Source organism: Haemorhous mexicanus, chromosome 28 (genome assembly GCF_027477595.1).
Source record: "Haemorhous mexicanus isolate bHaeMex1 chromosome 28, bHaeMex1.pri, whole genome shotgun sequence".
In the NCBI taxonomy this organism is placed as follows: Eukaryota; Metazoa; Chordata; class Aves; order Passeriformes; family Fringillidae; genus Haemorhous; species Haemorhous mexicanus.
In genome coordinates this window covers 120,550-142,616 of record NC_082368.1, presented here as the reverse complement: position 1 = coordinate 142,616, position 22,067 = coordinate 120,550, and the positions used below count along the sequence as shown (strand labels likewise).

The 22,067-nt window shown below is 44.8% G+C and overlaps 1 protein-coding gene and 1 long non-coding RNA gene across 3 annotated transcripts; one reads left to right on the top strand and one right to left on the bottom strand.

The window, feature by feature from the left end:
- Positions 1-221: 221 nt before the first annotated feature.
- Positions 222-5,253, bottom strand: LOC132338956 (uncharacterized). Its single transcript, XR_009489585.1, has 3 exons — positions 5,118-5,253; positions 3,156-3,298; positions 222-510 (listed from the first exon to the last, which is right to left on the bottom strand). It is a non-coding gene; the product is annotated as an uncharacterized LOC132338956 (long non-coding RNA).
- On the top strand, positions 5,176-21,677 carry LOC132338955 (tRNA N(3)-methylcytidine methyltransferase METTL2-like). 2 transcript variants are annotated; one of them, XR_009489584.1, is made up of 10 exons: positions 5,176-5,300; positions 6,811-6,902; positions 10,684-11,045; positions 12,956-13,005; positions 13,621-13,681; positions 14,819-14,958; positions 15,710-15,816; positions 16,011-16,076; positions 17,387-17,651; positions 21,586-21,677. XR_009489584.1 is itself a non-coding variant. In XM_059868976.1 (9 exons), exons 1-9 carry the CDS (start codon positions 5,212-5,214, stop codon positions 17,536-17,538), a joined length of 1,119 nt encoding a protein of 372 aa, XP_059724959.1. In that variant the 5' UTR covers positions 5,176-5,211; the 3' UTR covers positions 17,539-21,677. The 2 variants fall into 2 exon arrangements, 1 of the variants encoding a protein (XP_059724959.1); XM_059868976.1 differs by having other exon boundaries at positions 17,387-21,677.
- The last annotated feature ends 390 nt before the right edge of the window (positions 21,678-22,067 follow it).

Sequence of the window (22,067 nt, the reverse complement as noted above, 5' to 3'; positions counted from 1 at the left end):
GACATTTGCTCCACGGAGGTTTCCAGAGACTGGGGGACACGCTGAAACCCATCCCACTGACACAGCTTCTACTGCAACACTTAAGGCCAGAATTCTTTTTACTGCTACTTTAATTCCTGGAAGCGCTGAAGGGCTTTTTCCTTGGACCCCATCAACTCCTTTTGTAAACTGTTTTCTGTTAATAAACCCCAAAAATAAGCAAAGCACATCCAACACAGACAGAAGATGACAAAAGGTGCATTTTGTCTGATTCACAACCCAGAAAGTGGTTTTTTACATGTCTAGGGAATTTTCTGAAGTGAAACACATCTCCCCATTAATTCTAGGGAAGCAGGTCAATGTTGGAGTTCTGAAGTCCCAACACTCTCAATAGAAATCCATTTTCAGTACCAGGAGGTACTGAAGAACATGACTGTAGATGGTGAGTACATCGGCACTTCAGGATAGTTTAGGATCTGGAGCATCTGCTAGGCAGAAAACTTGACATTTGGAGAAGAAGAGAAGAAAGAGCTGGAATTAAAAACAAAAAGCCAAAATGTTGCATTTTCCTTGGCACAAAATCACAAAATAATTTAGGTTGTTGTATTTTGGGCTCCCCTTCCAGAAACATATTTTCTGAGAGAATTGAGATTGCTCAGCCTGGAGAAACAAAGCTTCAGAGTGACTTCATTGTGACCTTGCACTACCTGAAGAAGCTGACAGGAAAGATGGAGAGAGACTTTTTAACAAGGGCCTAGAGTCACAGAACAAGGGAGAATGGCTTCCCACTGCGAGAGGGCAGGGTTAGATGGGATGTTGGGAAGAAATTCCTTCTTGTGAGAGTGGTGAGGCCCTGGTGAACTAAACATGGCAGGAGATCTTCCTCCTTTTTACACCTTTATCAAAAGTGATCAGCTCATGGTTGGGAGGCCCAACAGGTCACTCCCAGAAGTGGTAGGGAAGAGGAAAGTGCAGCTCTATCCACTAAGAAGCAGAGTAGAAGACTACATCCTCCTCAAAACAACAAGGTGTACAGAGTACTCTCCTTTCTATGCTTGCCATCCCAGGTCCTCACCCTAGCTGAGGTCCTCCGTGGTTAGGGCGAGGGACAACCAAAGTTCTTAGCATCTCTTCAGGCTCTGGACTCCTGCCCCTGATGTCCAGACACTACTTTGATCACTTACTTCTATATTGGCTCGCTGCTTTTGGGGTTTTTTCGGTAAGTATGGGGGGGGGGGGGGGGGGGGGGGGGGGGGTCCTCTCCTATTGCACTCTGGGTTTGAGGTAATTTGCATAGACTCCTGAGGTCTCCTCCCTTCCCACCGTCCGGGGTGGGGGGAGGCGGAATGCCATCCTCCCGGCAGCAGGCGGGGAGGTACTGAGAAAGGAGAATTCTCAACAATAGATGGTTAACGACTGATACTTAACAGGTGATTTCAACATTCAGCTAACAAAGAATCTTCCTAGGCCAACAATCAACTCTTAACTTAACTTGTAATTCTCCAACCCTTAAAAAAAAAAAAAAATTAGTAACTCTTTTTTTACTCATAACACCGGCACAGGGTGCCCAGAGCAGCTGTGGCTGCCCCATCCCTGGAAGGGTTCAAGGCCAGGTTGAGCAGGGCTTGGAGCAACCTGGGACAGTGGAAGATGCCCCTGCCCATGGCAGTGGGTGGAATGAGATGATCTTTAAGATCCCTTCCAACCCCAATCATTCCATGACTCTATGATATCTCCTCACTGACTAACACCACCTTCCCCCACAGTCCTGGGGACATGGCTGACATCCAAAATGTAGATTCCAGCTATCCCCTTAGCCAGCCAGGAGCTGCAGGAAGCCCAGGACACATCACAGGAGGGGACTGGCATTCGCCTCCTTGCTCTCTGCTCCTACGTGGCCTCTCCTTCAGCTACCCAGCAACAGAAACACAGGGAGGCTGCTGGGTCTCTGCAACTCTCTTTGGATCACTCTGGCATGGGACACACCATGCACTCAGCACAGCTTAAATTCTCTCTATTTCTGCACTCCCCTTCATCTTGGGTTGAATTTTTGCTTTGCATTATATGGCAGAGAGGCACAGTGTAAATTCAGCGTATCTCAGCAGTGCCACCCCTCAGCAGGGCATAGGAAGAAGGGCTGTGTCTGTATGCTTGATGGAGCATTGAAAGAAGTGATGGGTTATGAGTGGCCATGAAAAGGTAATTTAATCTTCCTTGGCCTCAGCATCCAACCCTGCTAGGAGGGAGGGAGTTTCATTCTTCATATCCTGAGATGGAAGGGGTGGTTGAAAAGCAAAGGAGACAACATTATTATTATTATTACTATCATTATTATTATTAATCTCTTTTTGGCAAGTCTCTCTGTGCTGACTACCAGCAGGCAGGGTAGTTTTCCAACATTTTCTTGTTACAAAAAGCACAACCATTGTGGATAATCTGGGCTTTGACTTGGTCATAGAGGAGACTCACTTGACCCTAGAGCCATGGGAGGTGTCAAGTCTGGATTCTGTGGATGGAGTCTCTCCAGCTACCCTTCTGGTGTCACTCCCAAAGCCTGAAATCTCCCTGGAGTGCTGGCAATACTCCCTGCACCACTCAAACATTGCCTGGGCACTTCCCTTAGGGCACAAGGGTGACACCCAGGACCCCAACTCCATCCTGGGCTCCACAGCCAGCAGGGTTCACCTGACCAGCCAGAAAAGCTGGAAGCCTTAGGACAGAGAAGGTAAGGCTAGGTATCTACAGTCTTTTTCCTTGGAGGAAACCTAGAAATCTTTGGAAACCAACAGATTAGTCAAAAGCCTCCTGCATGCCTGTACTGGTGCTTGTCAGATGACAAGGATGTGATGTTAACATGAGGCCATTGATTCCCTTAAAATATTGCAGTGGTTCCCACCCACATGGGATAAATATGGAAGCAAGTCTCTGGTGGTGAGGGACTGATGGCTCCTCCAGCAGTAAAGTCATCCTCCCCTGTCTCAGCAGGGTCTAATATCTTATTTTTGTACCTCCAGGTACCACAGCGGCATCATGCTATGATGGGGATTTCTGCCCCTGAATTTAGTCCAGACTCTCACTTTTTCCCTTTTTCCAGTTTGTTTCAGATGTTCCTGGCCACAAGAACAGAGGCCAAGCTCTTCCCTTACCAGATGGAACATAGAAAGAGTCAACCTTACCTTTTCTGGCTAATGATAAACTGCAGGGAATTGTCCTCCCTGCCAGATACCTAACCAGCAGTGTGAAAAATAGGGATGGATCCCCATGGCATAACTTGTCCAGATCTTCTCAAGGCTGCTGGGATTTCTGCTCCCTTTGAGCTCTGTGAAAGCAGGACAAGGCTCAGTCACAGCACTGACCACTCTCCTCCTCTTCAGCCCATAGAAAAAATTACTTGGGCAGCTACAATTACCAGAGGAATCCTCCACCTCAAAGTACTTGGGAAATGGGTGGAGCTGGCAACTCTGCCCCAGGAGAATTGTTTCAGATTATCAGGGGAGTTGCCTCTGTGGGCCAGAGAGGGAAGTGCCCCTCTCTACTGGGGTATTTGTGCCTTACATAACAACATACACAAAACACAGGGGCCCCAAAATGAGATTTCCAGAAAAGCTTTTTCTCTGGTTGCACATCTAGAAACATCTCCATGGCTGCCATCTGCTTTGCAAAGGCACTGCTGGAAGTGCCACCACAGGCATGTCACACCCTGTGCAGCTTAAACTCCCCAGATACCAGGTCCCTCCAAAGCCATGGGTGCAGCAGCTGGTGCTGAGTGGGGCTGGGCTGTTTCACAAGCCAATGTCTCTCACTTTCGTTTTCCAGTTGCCACCCACAGGAGCTCAAGGATGCCACCAGCAAGTGTGGATGGATGGAGACTCCTTCAAGTATTGCAGAAAGATGCCCCACAAAATTTGGAAAGTCACCCTGTGCCTCACTTTGCACACTATGAACAAAATTACAGAATCACAAAATGGTTTGTAGGGGACTTTAAAGCCCATCCAGTCCCACCCCTGCCATGGCAGGGACACCCTCCACTATCCCAGGGTGCTCTAAGCCCCATCCAGCCTGTTCTTGGACACTGCCAGGGATCCAGGGGCAGCCACAGCTTCTCTGGGCACCCTGTGCCAGGGCCTGCCCACCCTCACAGGGAAGAATTTCTTACAATATCCCATTTAACCCTGACCCCTGTCAGTGTGAAGCCATTCCCCCTTGTCCTATCACTCCAGGCCCTTGTAAATAGTCTCTCTACATCTTTCTTGGAGACTTCCCTCAGGTACTGGAAAGGGCCACAGTCAGGTCACCCCAGAGCTTCTCATCTCCAGGCTGAACAATCCCAACTCTCTTAGTCTTCCCTTGTAGAAGAGGTGTTCTATCCTTCTGATCATCCTGGTGGCCTCCTCAACTTCTGTCCTTCCTCCTTCATCTTCCCTTCCTCTTCCAGAAGGCCAAATAAATAAATATCTAAAAGGGTATCAAGAAGATGGAGCTGGACTCTGCTCAGAGGTGCTGAGCAACAGGCACAAACTGATCCCCAAGAAGTTCCACCTGAACATGCGAAAGAACTTCATAATTGTGCAGTGACCAAGCTCTGGAAGAGATTGCCCAGAGGTGTCAAGCTTTCATTGTTGGAGATACTCCACAACTGTCTGGAGGCAGTCCTGGGCAATCCATTCAAATCCTCTGAATTTGAATCCATTACAACTCGTAAGAGGACAAGGGGGAATAGGTTCTATTTGAAAGAGTAGGGTTAGCTGGGATGTTGGGAGGAAATTCCTCCCTGTGAGGGTGGGCAGGCCCTGGCACAGGGTGCCTAAAGCAGCTGTGGCTGCCCCTGGATCCCTGAGAGTGTCCAAGGCCAGGCTGGACAGAACTTGGAGCAGCCTGGGACAGTGGAAGGTGTCCCTGCCATGGCAGGGGTGGCACTGGGTGGTCTCTAAGGTCCCTTCCCACCCAAACCATTCTGGGATTCTGTGCCATGTACTCTGGAATGATCCTACTGGAGCAGGAAGGTTGTAGCAGAGGAAGCCCTGTGGTCCTTGCAGCCTGTCCCGTTCCAGAATTCCCTGGAATGCGAGATGATAAACTCCACAAAAGACATTTGCTGGACCCTCCCCCCCCAACATTTTCCGGCGGAACCACCTCACCTGACCACCCCCTCCCACATGACCGCCGCCCGCAGTCCTCCTTCTGGTCGGACCGCGCGGCGTAGCTTCCGCTTCCGGCGCTGGCTGGCCCGTCATGGCGGCGCCCAACGAGGGAGGGGAGCGGAGGACTTTCGGAAGGCGGCTCCTCACCGACCCCGCCCGGCTTTTCCAGCACAACGCCTGGTGCGTGAGGGCTGCCGCCGCTTCACGCTGTAGACCCCCGTGAGCCGCCCGGGGTTCTGCTGCCCTGTGGTGCCGCCCCGCGCCCGGCGGTGGGATTGGGGTGGCCGGGCCGTCGCCTCTCCCGATTTGCGGTGTCTGTGGCCAAGCGCTGTGTAATGAGCCAGTCCCAGCGTGCCCGCTCCGTCTCACGGAGCCCTGACCGCGGTGACCGCCCTCTTCTCCGGGCGCACCTCGAGAGACACCCTCAGGGCGTGGAGCAGGCTGAGGGAGCGGTGGGTGTAGGGCTGGCGGCCGGACAGCGACTGCAGGCCGGGCGGGAACCGGCATCCCCGGGCAGGGCATTGCCCTCTGTGGCCGGTGCTGGTCCCCGGGGGTCCTGAGTACTTGGGAGTGCTCCCTACGGGGTTCTGAGCCTTGGGGACTGATTCTCTGGGCGCTCCTGAACCTTTGGGATTGATCCCCAGAGTGTCCTGAATCTTTAGCACTGATCAACAGAGAGTTCTGAGCCATTCTCAACCCCTCCTGAAGCAGTAGCACTCCTCAGGCTCCTGTGGTTTTAGCAATTGTTTTATTGCTGTGGTTAATAAAGGTAAATTACCTTCTGTCAGAAATCCATAACCTGACATTCCTTCAGTAAGGTTGTGCCAAATGTGTGCTTGGAACAGTAGCTCTTTATTTGGATGCAGAAGTTGTTTTAAGTCAGTTAAACATCCAAATTCTCTAATTTGCTGGGAACTGAAGGTATTTTGTGTTTTTGGGGTAAATAGATCCACTTTTGGTCTCTGGCTGCTATACCATGTTAAGAATCAAGTGTGTTTAATTTGTAATTAAGTAATATTTATATGTGTCAGCCTGTCATTCATTCTGAGCCTATTCTATACAAAAGGTACGTTACAAAAGCAGATCCTTAGTTTTCCTGTGGAAATTCTTAGTAATCTGTTTTTTCACAGACTTAACATTTAAGCCTTTGTTTTGTGAGTTAAAATCAGAAGATTGATTCCTTTTGGGACAAGAACTGCTTCTTGAGCCTTGTACTCTGCTTTTCATTGACTTGTTTTAATGAAAAAAGGCCAAGTGAATCACTTTAATGACTGCATAGCTGTGTACGTGCATTGAAGTTATTAATAATTCTTAATGCTTTAAAGCGTCCCATAATTTTCTCATAATTTGATTTCATTTAACAGTTGCCTTCCAAATAACCCAACTGCCTTTTTGTTTCAACTTGAGAAAGACTATGTAGTTTTGTGCTGAGTGCCCTCATGGTTTTAGCAAGGATCTATTCCCTTTAAATTTGACTGAGCATCCAAAACGGGACAGATTCAGGATCTCTTCTGTTTGCAATTCCATGAGGTCCTTCAGGACTAGGACCTGCACATGCTGACTAGGCCGTTGTGCTGGTGCTGGGCCGGAATTGGGGATCACATCTGTGCCTATGTCCATTTGGAGGAGTCTCCAGGCCTCTCTCTTTCCTAGCGTGCTTAGCTCTAGTTCATCTTATTTTTCACAACAGGGATAATGTGGAATGGTCAGAAGAGCAGGAAGCCAGTGCCAGGAGTAAAGTTCAAGAAAACAGCTCACAACTATTGCCACAAGATAAACAAGGTACTTTTGGAGAGTGTCCTCATGCGAGTCAGCTTTGTGCCAGGAATGGAACAGTCTGGCCAGAGCCACATCACAACATCATCAGTTCCTCTCTTCCCTCTCTCCCAGTCACTCAGAAGGCGTTAACACAGCTGTGATAATGGGAAATTGAGGAGGAGGAACCTTTCTGTTCTTAATTTATATCTCTGTGACTTTTCTACCTTCACTAGAGATTCCTGCTGGTTGGGAGGAGTCAGATTGGGTTGAGCTTCTCTGTCATGCTGCTTAAGTTAAATAATTGTTAGTGTTCATTGTCAGCAAACCTCTTTGAGTGTAGAGTTGTTGCCTCTGCTTATTTTCGCTCTTTAAAGCTTAACTGCTAGTAAGCAGTTTTTGCTGACTTGCTGTGGAGTGAGCCCTGATCCAAACTGATTTTCTCTTTAAAGGGTCTGAGAAAGTAGTGTCCATATCTCTACAAAGAGATATACAAATCTCTACAAAGCAAACAAACTGCATGAGAACAATTTAATCAGAGAAAGAAAAATTATTTTATCTTGATTGTTTATCCTCAGATAGACATCAAAGGGATTCCAGAGTTTTTATTTTGTATGATTTAAAGGATATCTATCAATCTAAAATGCAGAGCTTGTCTCTGAATCAAGCTCACAGTGCTCAGGTCTTTGGTTGTCATGGTTGAAGCCCTTCTGAGATGGTTAATAATGCATTTTCTCCACACCTGGTAGAGATCATCTAGTCCCTCAAATGTTGGTGAAATGGTTCTTTGGTGTGATAAGAAACGCATCTGATTATGATCTTGTTATACCCTGCTGAGCTCTGTGGTGTATCTGCTCCTTTTGTTCAAATTAAATCGAGTGTGTCACCCGTAAGATGATGCTGAGCACTACTGGAACTATTGAGACACTTCCATATAGCTTCCAGTTGTGTTCACAATAGCAAATTTAATTACACTAAAGAGTAACCCTCCTAATTTCTTGGACTCCTAGAGGTATCCAGCAGTTTTCCATTGTGATTCCCATTGTGTTGAGCTCATTTTAAAATCTGGTTAGCATTAAAGGGTGCTGTCTGTCATGCTTTGAGAACCTATATACAGCTAGGAAATTGTGGAGCAATTTGCTGTTGGAGCCGTTTGTCAGAGCTCCATGATGTATTTCCCAGACTGAACAATGGAGGCCAGTCAAATGTTGATGGTTGCTATTCACTGGGAAGCATGTGGAGACAATGGGATGGCTGGAAAGTAGGGAAAGCAGCCCAGGCAAATGTGCCTGAAGGGTCTTCTGGTTTGAGAATTGGGATGTCCAAGGAGGAGAACAAAGGCAGAATATTGGTCATTATGGCTGTATTATTTTGTGGACTACTTGGAGATGTCAGGATTTGTTCTGAAGAAGGAGGGAAGCTCTGTGGGTATGTGGAAGATGTGTCTCCTGGCTGGGAAAAGAAAGAGAAAGAAATCCAAGTTTCTTGGTTTCCTTTTAAGGCTCCGTAATTAGCCCCCTTGCAATTCAGGAGGTCCCTGATTCTCTTCTGGTCTTTTTGAACAGTTACTTTTGTTTGCTCTTCTTTTGCAGAGTGAAGGGGTGAGCATGGGCTTGGCTTTGGGGGTGTGCTTACAAGGGTGAGCAGGAAGTCAGGAGTCCTTATCAGGAAAGTCTCTGGAGGAATCTGGCTTGCACACTGATGGCACTGTGAACTAATAATCCAAAAAGGGCCTGAAACAAGTATGATGTGAACTTTTCTGGCAAGAAACCTTCCTGAAAAATTAACATGGTCATATGTTCGCTTAAATCTGTTTCTTGTATGGTCTTTGTCTGTTGGCCCTTGATTTTTTGTATTTACATTGTTACTGATCCTTTATTCAGGGCTTTGAAAACAGCAGGCTCCAAGGTAAATAAGCTTTAAATAAAGCTTCCCCACATGTGGTTTGGAATATGACAGCTCTTCAATAGCATCCAACAGAATTACGCACTAATGTAACAAAGGAAGAGTACAATGTCTTCTTCACCAGTGTAATGTGGCAAAAATATGGGCAGTCCAAAATGGCTGGACTGGAATTTTGTCCCAGTGTCTCAGGTAAGCATTCCACAGCAATCAGGCTGTCATGGGATTGTTGGAGGTGAGCAGGAATCAGGATTTGTATTTTTGTTAGGTAAAAGAGAATTTCAGCCTAAGAAGCCTTGCATATTCCTGCTAGTACATGGGAGAAAGACACTTTAGGGTAGAGTGTGCAAAGGTTTGGATCAGTAGCGCTTCTTCCAGCATCAGCAGTCACTGACTTCTTCCATGCAAATAGTGAACTGACCTGGGCCTGCTCACTGTGACCTACAGTGAGATCATGGCACAGACTTACTGCTTGTGTCTAATACCAGACATTAAAGTTTCCTTCAGCCTGATGTTTAAGAACCAGGCTTCTTAAAAGGAGAAAAATCCTTGTAGTTGAGGTAAAGAGATTATTTTTTATATAGCTCTTTGTGCTGCAGGGATATATCCTACTAAAAATAGACATATGACTGATTAGTGCTTCTTTGTTAAAGCCATTTTTGTCTGTATTTGGCTGAGGCTACATATTTTTCCAGGTGTTCTGGGTTCACTTTACCATCTCACTTTGAAACAGTTTTATGTTCTTCAGGAAGACTTATAAATAAACAGCACTTCAGCTCATAGTGCCCTCCAATAATTTTTATTCAGTAATGCACTTGTTGCCATCCAAAGACAGTTGAGGAGTTACTTGTTATTGGCATGCAATTGGGATTTCTGGCCATGGATGTTAATGTCTGTAGGTGATTTCAAGTGCAGGATGCTATAATCAAGCGTTAATTCCCAGGACAAAGAACTCACCGCATTGATGAAGTCATAGAAAGTCACTTGGATTTGTAGCTTCCCATGGAAGTAGTTCCCGCAGACTGTACCTGATCTGAAATCTGTGCAAGTGTGTGGAAATAAGTTTGCAGGTGACTCCAATTTCACTTGATCATGGCTTTGTAAGAGCTATTCCAGCTTCTTGTAATACTCCTCTTGCTCCTGAAATGAACCATTTGATGTGAAAGTGCTGCTGCTCAAATTAATTCTGTTCATCTTTAGCCTGTCCACCTTAGCTCTCCACTAGTACTTTATTGCAGTAGTCACTGTTGATTCCCCTCATTTGTTTTAGTTCATAAATGTGTGATGCTCTGACATGCACAGAACTATGGGAAGCAAAGTTATCTGGACTGGACTCCAGCAAAATGTGGAAAACATGCTGTCCTGTTACCTGCAGGATTGTATAAATTCTAACTGAGCTTCCTGCCAGGCCTGGAGAGTTGACTCATTTTTCAGTTTCTCCACCTGAAAATAAGAGCAGTGTGTTGGACAGGAGCTTTCAGATCCAGGCAGCTCTCAGAAAATTCCTTAGGAGTTGTTCTTTACACTTAATGTCACCAGGCTCCAAACTAATTGTTCCAGTGAGCTGAACAAGTCAGTGTTAGAGATGGAAGTAAAACCTGGATTTCTTTAATCCAGACTCCTTCAAAGAGACTTTTTCTATTGCCAGCTTCCTTTAAATCCTACCAGGAGACAGAGTTTCCTCTTCTCTCTTCTCCCTTTTTAAGTCCTAACAAAGTGACTGTGAGGACAGAGGCTAAGTGTTTGTGTGGGATTGCAAATTTAAATAAAGGTGATTTTCAATCAATAATGTCACTTTTACAGCAGGTTGGTGCATGGGTACCTGCAGTGATCCCTCACTCTGAACTGATTAAACCCTGAGACCTTCTGATTTGATGCCTGGTGATGTTTTTGCTTGTGTTCACAGAGGAATATGAGGTGAATGCTAAGAAATACTGGGATGACTTCTATAAAATCCATGAAAGTGGCTTCTTCAAGGACAGGCACTGGCTGTTCACTGAATTTCCTGAGCTAGTGCCTCACAGGATCTCAAGTCAAAATGGAGATTCTGTGCATAGATTTAGTGACAGAGAAGAATCCAAAAAGGAAGGGCTGGGAAGCTGTGAAAATTGCCATTGCTCATTGGAAACCAGGACAGAGAAGCAGTTAAACCTGGTGAAAAGCCCACCTGAAGGCCACACGGAGGAGTTGGCTGCACAGAAAGACAGTGAGCTGAGTCAGCGTGATGGGCATTACCCAGGATCAGCTGCATCTTACCGGATATTAGAGGTAAGAGCTGTACATCAAAGTCACACATCATTGCCTCCCTTATGTCAGTGTGACTGGGCCATAAAAATGTGTGTCACTGCCAAACAGCAAGGGAGGGGATGATTGCCTTCAGTCAGTGAAATGCAAGAATTAGAGAGTGGTTTAGAACTGAACTAAATCTGTTGGGATTCTTTTGGTTCAGACTCTGAATTAGCAGAGCACAAGAACCATAAGAAGTTTACAAGTTTAAAAGTCAAACTATTGCTATCACGTGTTCAAACAAGCATTTAAAAGTCTTCTTTTGAAGAAACTGATTCTTCTACTCTGTATAAAGCTTTCCCTTGTGTCCTGATTCAGGGCAAATTTGGGAGGAAACTTACAAAGCAATTTCTCTAGAAAGCAGATTCAAGTGACCCCTCCCCTAGCTGGTTCAGGAAAATATTTCCTAGGAGAAAAGTGGAAAAAAACTGCTTATTTAACAAGCAAAGTATTCACAGGCATAAAAAATGAATAATATTAAACCATAAAACCTCTCACTGTTCTGAAGAGATGGCACCTTCAGAAAGCCCCTGTCGTGGGGTGTAGCTTGGCTCACTCAGTCTGTTATCAGTTCCTCAGTGCTGGAATGCTGCATCCTGGGCCCTGGTGGGCCACAGATGTGTGCTCCCAGTGTTCTTCTGGGGTTTTAGCCCAGAGCAGGGTCTATCAGTTCCAAGGAAAAGAGAAACCACAGTCCGGGGAACTTTGCTACCTCAGCTAGCTAATAACTAAAAGTAAAGGAGAGTTCTTTCCTGCTGCCTGTCTTGCAGACAACACAGTCCATGAGAAGAAATACAGACCAGGGGGAGCAAGTACAGTTTCTGCAAACAAACTGCACACTTCTTCTCTCCCCGTTCGTTCTCAGAATCAGACTTAAAGATGCAGAACTTAACATCCAGCATAAACAGAACTGACAAACAGGGATACAAGCATCATATAGTTACCCTAGGACACCTTGTCATTATCTTCTGTGTGTTTGTGCTGACTCCTTCTTGCCTTGGGAGGTGTGAAACAAAGCAATGAAGCCAAGAATGTAAAGATGCTCTTGGGTTTGTTCCTTTGGGCCCTTGTGATAACAGGGAATCCCAAACTGATACAGGCTTTGTCCTAGAGAAGTTTGTGGCAATTTTAAGTATTGGATGGCTGACAGCTGGTTGTGACCTTTTGCTCTGTCACCTCTAGTTGTTCACTGTAGAGATTACTGGATTTGTTTAATATTTAGTATTATATGAAAGTCCTGCCCTTCCAGGGAGAGTTAGTATGAACTGTCCTGATTTAATTTAATTTGACACTTTTAAGATTTCCTCAGACTACGGTGTTCTCAACATGCGTTTCCTATCTCACCTGAGCTCTTTAACTAACATCTGTCACTGCAAACCCTCTGTGGTGTTTTCTGCTCAGTTTCAATTTTACTGATTCTTTAAACATTCAGAGGCAAATTCCCTAAACCCAGTTGTGTGAGCCATCATTTCTTCAAATGGGAACAAGCAGAAGGAGTAATTAGAGTAAAGCAAACCTAACTTCTCTGTTGCTCTGATTTTCTGTGGAAGTGAATGTAACTCATCCATGGCCTTTGCCAGTGCTTCAGTGATTCATTCTGGTTGTTATGCTTGGGATTCCAGCAAAAACAGCTTTCAAAAGAGTAACAATGTATAGCTTGTTATTAAGATTTTGACAAGAGCTTGCTTAGTGGTTTCCCACGCATGTAATCCTGTTCCTCATACCTTAACACACTGGGATCTTGCATGGACACTTAAGAACAGTCACTGTCATTCTGAGCTTTACTCATGCATAGCTCTTCATTACATAGTTGTAGAGAGATGATTAAAATTATCTGCATGTACATGCTGAAGGAATTATTTTCACTGTATACATCTGCTCTGTTTATGCAGGTTGGCTGTGGCGCTGGGAATACAGTCTTCCCAATTTTACAAACCAACAAGTAAGTAGAGACAAGACAAGAGGAAATGGCTTTCCACTGTCAGATGGCAGAGATAAATGGAATATTAGGAAGGAATTTTTCCCTTTGAGGGTGGGGAGGCCCTGGCACGTGTTGCCCAGAAAAGCTGTGGCTGCTGCATTGCTAGAAGTGTCCAAGGCCAGGTTGGACAGGGCTTGGAATACTTTGATCTAGTGGAAGGTGTCCCTGCCCATAGCAGGGGTAGGACTGGATGATCTTTTAACATTCCTCCGATCCCACACCATTCTGGGATTCTGTGAAGTAATTCTCAGTAGGCTTTTTACCTGCATGAGATACCAGCCTCTGAAAAACAATTGGAAAAATGTTCTATGACTAGCTCAGAGAAAAGCCAAATGCTAATGGTTTCTTTGCCATCTGCAGCTTCAGGTTATTGTGTTTTGAACTTGGAAGCCCTTGGTTTTAGATCCAAAATAAAAAGGAAGCAGTTGGTTCCATATGAAAATAGTGGGCATAAAGGAGTGATGGAATCCACCAGATTTTGCACAAAAACTTAAGCCTAGGATTTCTGGGCTTAGTGCATTTGAAACACTCCTTAATTCCTCAATATAAATGATGAGTACCTTTGATTTATTGCAGTGACCCAGGCTTGTTCGTTTATTGCTGTGATTTTTCTACAGCAGCTGTGGATCTTGTCCAGGTAATCTCAGTGGTGACTTATGAAAATGTGGGAAGTATCTGGGGCCAGTTGCCCATTAACACAAATCTATACCAGCTGCCAGTGACTCTCTGGCTGTGCTGGCAGCTTTCTGGTTTTACCCAGCCCTGGTGCTGACCCTTGCATTGGGAAATCTGGAAAATGAGCCATCAAAGATTGTAGAAATTAGGGAAGTAAAAGTTCTCAAAATGTCACAATAGCAGCAAACAAGTCAGACAGATTTTCTTCCCCTGTGTTTGGCAGTACTTTTCTCAATATAGTGTTCTTCTGGCTGAATAACTTGAAAACAAACTCAAACCTTGAAAACATTCAGGCTATTTTTTAACAGGAACTTTAACTGGTTTTGGTTTGTGTGTGTTACTGTCACCACAGTTCTGAGAACATGGTCTGATTGCTTCTGCACAGGCACCTGAGGAGGAGGGATCATGTTTGTGGTGCAAGAGGTTGGGGTTTAGTCAAAGGACAAATACCGCTGATAAATTTCCGGTCAAGGGAGTACTGAGAATATATGAAGTATCAAATGCAATCAGTCACTTCCTGAGATGACAGGGGAGCGTAGCACCACAGTCAGCATCCATTTTATCTTCTGGATGTGACACAAGCACTGTTCGTAGAGGCTTCTGCAATCTGTAGCAGCAGCTAAGTCTGATTTTTAAGACTGTAACTTTAAGCAACCAAGTTTTATTTTTGGGGTATAGGGAATATCTGCTTGTAGATTAAATGAATATTGATTTCAATGATTCAAAGAGGTGCCCTGACACTCTCACTTATGTAAAGGTTTCCAACTTATCAGTATAAATCTCTCATTTCTTACCACTGTTAGTGGAAATTCTGACCTTAAAATTGTGATAAACCCTGGTGCAGTTTTTTTCAGTGCTGATTGACTGTAACAAGACCAAAGCTCTTTGTAAATGTCCTGTGTGTAAATATTTTTTCACATTTCACACCTGTTCCTTGCCTGACCAAGGAACATTCCTGACACAAAAGTCCAGTGAGACTGAAACAGGTCTCTGGACACACCTCTTGATAATGTGAAAGTTAAAATACTCCATATGGTCCACCTAATACTGAGATCAGGGTCTGCTACTAATGTTCTTAATTTCTCTCCCTGAAATACAGAACAATGCAGAATATGATTCTTCTCGCTGCTTTGCTTTTGTCCATGACCTGTGCAATGACCAAAGTCCTTTCCCAATGCCAGAGGAGAGTCTTGACGTTGTTATTCTTATCTTTGTCCTCTCAGCAATTCTCCCAGAGAAGTAAGTTTTAATAATTCCTTCTGATTGCAGAAGATAATTCTTCTATGACTGGAGTTCTTTAATAATCTCCTATCAAGGAAAATTAAAGTTTGTTCTGTTTGTGGTCCAGTTTTTCACAAAGCCTCAGAAAACAAAATTTGCAGGTATTTACTGTTGTAACCAATTCTGACAGAGGACAGGGTGATTTTAAGTGGCTGCAGGTGATCATTGCTGGGGTCACTGTTCTGAGCCCCAGCCACACTGAGCACTCACTTTGGAAAGTATTCGGCTGGATTTTCAGGCTCAGAGGGTAGATTAATTTCTAACATGGGAGGCAGCAAGAAAGAAGGGTTCAGGTTCAGAAAAAATGTAAGGAAAGTGCTGTAGTCTTAGTGTGATAATTGTTACAACCTACACTAGTCTCTTTTTTTGCTCCCTTTAGTTTCACTTCACAACACTTCTCTTCAAGTTCGCTTACTACTTGTTTTGCAGAAACCAGTGGAGATCCTTTTGTAATCAGTAAGAGAGAGCAGTTTATCCCTGCTGTGGCAGGATGTTATCCTTGTAGGAAAAAAAGCAAAATCGGGCAATGTCAAAAAATAGAGGCCAAATAAAATGAACCCACCTGACTCTGGGAGAGCTCAGAATGCTGCTGGCTTTGGGTAGCTCTTTACATGAAGTTGAAACATAAAGAACTTTATTCCATCTTTTTGGAAGGAAACAAACATGATTTTGCAGCTTGTTGAGTGCTCCTGGTTTGTTCTTATCTCAGAATGCAGTGCGTTGTGACCAGACTGAGTCGCCTTCTGAAACCAGGGGGAATGATCTTGTTGCGAGATTACGGCCGTTATGATCTTGCCCAGCTTCGGTTTAAGAAAGGTATTTTCTTTCCCCTGGGAATTCTTGCCCTATCACTAGTAGATTCTGCTTCTCTGGGGCTATGTCTGCCCTTTTTGGAGGCAGCTCATTAATTCCGCAAAACACAGTGTGTGCTGGAGAAGGGCCTGTTGTTGGATGGCATTTGTTGATTTTTAAGTGATCACTGGTAACTGTTTATATCTGTCTTCTCTTAGGTCAATGTCTGTCTGATAACTTCTATGTAAGGGGTGATGGCACCAGAGTTTACTTCTTCACACAAGGTAGGAAGCCAGAAACATGCCTCTGACCATCAAAAAACATCCCTCTGACTCTCTTCACCACTTCTTGTCCGTGTGCCCTGTGCCAGATTGGCCACTAGATCTTTTCAGCCTCTTTATTGGAGCACTGTGAAATGTTAAGTATCTCCCAATTAAACAGTGACCTGGGCTTGTCAGCTTCTGGTGCAAGCATGACATGGTCAATTTCCTTAGTGGAAAATCCTTTAAGAGGAAGACTGGTTTGTTTGCTACCCTGGGAGGAGTGGGATTGGAGGAGCTATCCTTGTATATTGGCTGCAGATGATGGAGAAAGATGGATACCACTCAGCAGACCTTCCCTTAATTTTCCTGCTCTCCTATAAGGAAGTCAGAAGGGTGTGGTTCAGCATGGAGCTGAGACAGCCCCCCAGTTCTGCTGCTGCTTGGTGTTAGCAGCAATTGTTATTCTCCCAGTTTATCACCAGCTGCACCTCCAGTCCCTCCACTACAGGCCTCTGAACCTTGTCAGTTCTAGAGCAGTGGCACAACTCAACTGTTCTCCACTGCACGAGTCTTTTTTGGCACAACAAAATTAATGTTTAATGCATGTTTGGCGAACACTTCACAATGGAAAGCATCTGATAAAGAAGCACAAGCTGAGACCTGTCAGACTTTTCCTACAGAAACTCCAGAAAAACCACGTGCTCTGAGAGTAAGCTCTGCTGCTCAGCAGGACTGGGGCACTGTGAGACTTACTTGTTTGGTGAGGATTACCTGCCAGTGGAATTGTTGAAGCCTCAAGGGCTCTTAGTCCTTTAATTGGGCCCCAACAGGGTGTGGGGTTGAGGGATTTTTTTTTTTCTTTTTTCCAAATTTAACCTTAATGAATCCCATTCCCCTCCAGCCTAGGCAGCACAGATCTATTTGCCACTATTTAAAAGCATAGGTCTGATCCTGTTCTTTGCTCTTGTGGACTCTGAAATTCCTCTGAGCAAGGGGGAAGGAATAGCTCTGTCCCAGCTTGCCAGAAGATGCTCCTTAATTGCTTACTACAAGCAGTATGCTTATTTGAAACTGCTGCTGTTTCCTTAGTCAAGTCTCTAGTTCTAGATGTACTCCAAACTTCTTTGCTAGAAGGAAAACTTGAAAAACTGTGATGTTAAACTCCCCTAGAAAAGTAGTTTAGTCTTGTTTGATAATTTCCCTGCCAGGGTAAGACCGTGGGTTTCCTCTGGCCCATCTTTCAGCTTAGCTTAGCCCTCACTGATACCTGTGAGCAGATATCAGTTAAAGAAAAGCTATGGTCTCCTCAGTTTCCTTCTCTTTGCTTCCAGATGAATTAGATCATATGTTCACCACAGCTGGGCTGGAAAAAATCCAGAATCTGGTTGATCGGCGATTGCAAGTGAACCGTGGGAAACAGATGACGATGTATCGGGTGTGGATCCAGTGCAAGTACTGCAAACCCACCACCCTCCAGCCATGAGGCATGTGGACTTTGGGCTGGAGCCTCTTCATCTCCTCCTGCTGACATGTGTGTGATGCCATTCTGCACACCCATGACCTCAGTGCCTTGTACCATGCCTGGCATCACTTCAAGTGAGTTTTGCTAAGGGTGAATGCCCTGAGAGTAGAGCAAGCATTTTAGATGTCATAGAATCACAGAATATACTGAGTTGGGAAGGACCTGTGAAGATCAAGTCCAACTCCTGGCCCTGCACAGGACACCCCAACAATCCCACCCTGTCCCTGAAAGCATTTTCCAAACACTCGTTGAGTTCTGGAAGCCTTGGGGCAGTGACCCATTCCCTGAGGAACCAGTTCAGTGCCCAACCACTCTTTTTGGGAAGAACCTTTTCCTGATATCCAGCTTAACCCTCCCTGGACACAGCTGTAGCCATTTTCTTGAGTCCTATCCCTGGTCAGGAGAGTGAAGAGATTGGTTCCTGCCCCTGTTGAAGATGCCAGTGAGGTTCTGACCTCAGTCTCCTCTTCTCCAGCTGAACAGACCAAATGCCCTCAGCCAGTCCTCATATGTCTTCCCCTCAATGCCCTTCACCATTCTCATGGCCCTTCTCTGGATGGTCTCTAGTGGCTTAATGTCTTTTTTATATTGTGGTGTCCAAAACTGCCCCCAGCACTTGAGGTGGAGCTGCCCCAATGCAGAGCAGGACAATCCCCTGCCTGACCAGGAATGCTTTACCTAATGCCCCAGGACACAGATGTCCTTCCTGGCTGCCAGGACACTGCTGACTCATGTTCAGCTTGCCATGGACCAGGACTCCTGAGTCCCTTCCTGCAGCTGCTCTCAGCCTCATTCCCCAGTCCACCCACACATCCAGTCTTGCCCCTTCCCACATGCAGAATCCAGCACTTTCCCTTGTTGAACTTCCCACAATTTGTCAAGGTTTCTCTGGAGGCCCTCTCTGCCCCTGAGAGACTCAACAGCTCCTCCCAGTTCTGTGCAGACAGCAAACTTCCTAAGTTTTCCTTCAAGTCCTGCATCCAGGTCATTAATGTGGATGTTGAAGAGCACAGGTTTGAGAAGGGTGCCCTTTAAGTGTCATGCTACTGGTCTGCATTTTAAAACTAATTTATGGTTTTAACCTAAGAGATGGTCATGGTGTCTTACCGCAACTGAGCAAGGTGAATAGCTACTTGCTCATACTCTGGATTTCCATATGAAACAGGAGAGCTCTGACCTTATTTCTATCTTGTGTACTCTTGTCTTGGCAACAAACATACAAAGGATAAACCTGCTCTTCTCTGCAACTGCTTGCTGATATTAATCCATTGGCCAGCTTATCTCGTGCAGCTATTTCCTAGTCATTCAGGTGTGTGCTAATCCATGAGTTAAAGTACATTGATCTGAGGGCAGGAACTGAGATTATGTGAGTCTCTCTGTACCAGCTTTCCCTGGATGATTCAAGGTGTGGAGAAAGCAAATTATGCTGTTCTGCCCTCACTGTCCACAAGGATGTCCTCCCAGGGAATCAGCAAATAATAGCTCAGATGCTATAAATTACTCTCAGGCAGAGTTCAGGTTTTCAAAAGTTTGCTGCTGATGCCGATTTTGGGGCACCTTCAGAGTGCAGCAGATCAGAAGCAGCTAACAGGACTAGGGTTTATAAATAATTACCTGCTTTTCCTACTGGCTGCAGCTCCCAGGTTACAAACTACTCTGCCATGGTGATGTGCTAAACCAAAACACATGAGACACTTTCTTTAATCTGAAATCTCCAGGAGGTTTAATTTTTGCACTCTAGTTTAATGTCTTAAGAGGAAGCCACCACTGTGGCTTCCAGAAGGGATTTCCCTGTCTTTGACAGCAAATACCTTTTATCTCAGCTTGTTTTCTTCTGTTATTTTTAAGTGTAGTATGACAGATACTAGAGTAAGTTTCATGCTTTTCAGTGTTGGTTTGATTCATGTAAATCATGCTTGCAAAAACTGTAGCAATGGGGAACAAAGTGACATGAACCCCCTTATGCATCCAAAGGAGACTGCTTTTTTTATACCTTTTCGCCCCTTTTTTTATACCTTTAATCTCCACCTGACATAACTAAAACCAAACCGAGGCCTAACAGAACTTAACAGAAAGAAGGTACCCATTGGCTGGCTCAGCTGCAGTGCTGCTGTCCACACATCCTATCAGCTTCCTGCTCATACACTGTCCTTGCATTCCTCCAGACAATCAGCTTCCCACTCATACCCTGTCCACGCGTTCTTCCAGACAGCCAGCTTCCCACTCATACACTGTCTACACGTTCCTCCAGCCAATCACAACCTCACTCCCAGCTGTCACTCAGCTGACTGTCTCCTCGCTCATAACTGCCTCTCACCCCTCAACCAACTTCTACCGTCCGGCCTCCTACTGTGCCTTTCCCACAGGGCATTCTGGTGAGCATAAGCCTTAGGAACTTTAACAATTATACCCCCATATCCCACATCTCCCCGCCTGCTTTGTTTTTATTAGGCAACAAAAACCTATTAGAAAAAACCTAAACAACTCCTAAAACATTAATAACAGTGACAACCATAATAACTATAAAAACTTTTCAAAAACTGTAACATGCTTATAACATAGAAACTATATGCACATGGAATCAGAATGGTGCAACAAAAGGTTGCACACACCTTGATGGAATCCACTCTACCTGGTGGCCTGTGGAGACACAGGCATAACCTCTTCCCCATGTCATTAAGTCCAGGGGTCCTTTCCATTGTCCAGTTAATTTACCATTTACCATTAAATTTTATTTTACCAAAGTCCTTTACCATTACTGGAGGTCTTAGATGAGTCTTTGTGTTGAAGGAATACTGTCTCTCACATGCAGTTTGGCCCATCTCATCCCAATTTAAAAAAATTCAGGACGTATAAGGCTTTAACTATTCTGCCATGAGGACACCCCAACTCCCCCTCCTTTTGTTTTCCAAGCATGGTTTTAAGGGTTCTGTGGGCATGCTCGGCGATAGCTTTCCCTGTGGGAGAGTAGAGATGCCCATATGCTGAAACACACCCCATTGCTGCAAGAAGTTAGCAGCTCGCTCTGAGGTGTAGGCAGGTCCGTTGATGGTGTCGGGAAGGCCCAGAGTGGTGAAACAGGTGCGCCAGTGCCAGATGGTATCACAGGCCTTCTCTCCGCTATGAGAAGTTGCCATTAGAAAACGGGAATAGGTGTCAATAGAAACATGAACATATTTCAAACGACCAAACTCTGGGATATGGGTAATACCAGTTTGCCAAATGGAGTTAGCTGTTAAGCCTTGGGGGTTAGGACCTTCTGCTAAAGGAGCAGGAGCAATCCCACAACAGGAGGGACAAGACAACAGGATATCATGAGCCTGTGAGGAGGTCAATTGAAATTGTTTGCAAAGAGAATGAGCATTCTGGTGGAAAAAGTCATGAGATAACTTGGCCTGAGCAAAAGTATTTGGTACCACACGTCTCATCACAGTAATATCTGCATAGTTACTACCTTCTGCAATAGGCCCAGGTAAACCTGTGTGGGAGCAAACATGTAACACAGAAAAATCATGCTGCTGGCTGTTAATCAAAGTCCACAGTGTTCTTAACTCTGTAAACAAAAGATGGTTATTAACATGCTTTAAATAGGAAGATTCTAAACAGAATGCAACATTGGGAGCATATGAGGAATCAGTTATGATGTTAAGTGGTTCCTTTGGAAATAACTGAAAGTCATATCAGATAGCAGCCAATTCTAAAATTTATACTGAAGCATCTTTTAACATTAATACCCTTTTATGCCACTGGGCAGAGTCACCTCCACACCAGAGTCACCTCCACCAGTTTTGTTGGTTTTGCTGGATCTGTCTGTAAAAACAGCTGGTCCATTGACAGGGGGTCATGCTGCAGTGACACTTTGCATACAAGGGGAGGTTACCTGTCTCTGTCTATAAACAATGGGATAATGGATAGATAATTGTCCAGAAAAATCTGCAAGTACAATTTGAAAGTTAGTGTCTTCTGATAGCAACCATGTGAAATTTCTTGCCATGTCTTTACTTGCAGGTATGTAAATGGTATGTGGATCTTGGCCGTGGAGAGTTTGTAGTCGCTCTTTGCCTTTCTTAATTAAATTAGAGGATATATCATTAACAGTCCACACAGTCCTTGTTGCTGTGAGGTAAGAATAACCATTCTAACACATGTAAAGGGTCTTTGTCATTAACAAACCATTAAAACAAAGCAGCAAAAGGTTGAAATTTGCTAGCAGTTATAACAAGGTACACAGATTAATCAGGATCCCACCTCCAATTTTATCAGTTTTCTAGTGCTTGAGCACAGTGTGCAAAGGCAGTTTTAGTTTCTGGGGTCAGCTGTCGAAGCAAATGTGGGTAGGGGTTTCCTCTGAGTAAGTCAAATAAAGGGTGTAAAAGTTCTGTAGATAGACCCAAAACAGGATGCAACCAATTTAAGGAACCTAGGAGTTTCTGTAATTCATTTAAAGTGAGGGTGTCTTTAACACAAAGCTGTAAAGGCTGAGGGCTGAT

Excerpts from the sequence above, each read along its gene's own strand:
- LOC132338955 (XM_059868976.1), top strand. The coding sequence starts at position 5,212 with ATGGCGGCGCCCAACGAGGGAGGGGAGCGGAGGACTTTCGGAAGGCGG. Across the intron at positions 6,903-10,683 it reads ATTGCCACAAGATAAACAAG|AGGAATATGAGGTGAATGCT; the intron begins GTACTTTTGGAG and ends TTGTGTTCACAG. Across the intron at positions 13,006-13,620 it reads CCAATTTTACAAACCAACAA|TGACCCAGGCTTGTTCGTTT; the intron begins GTAAGTAGAGAC and ends GATTTATTGCAG.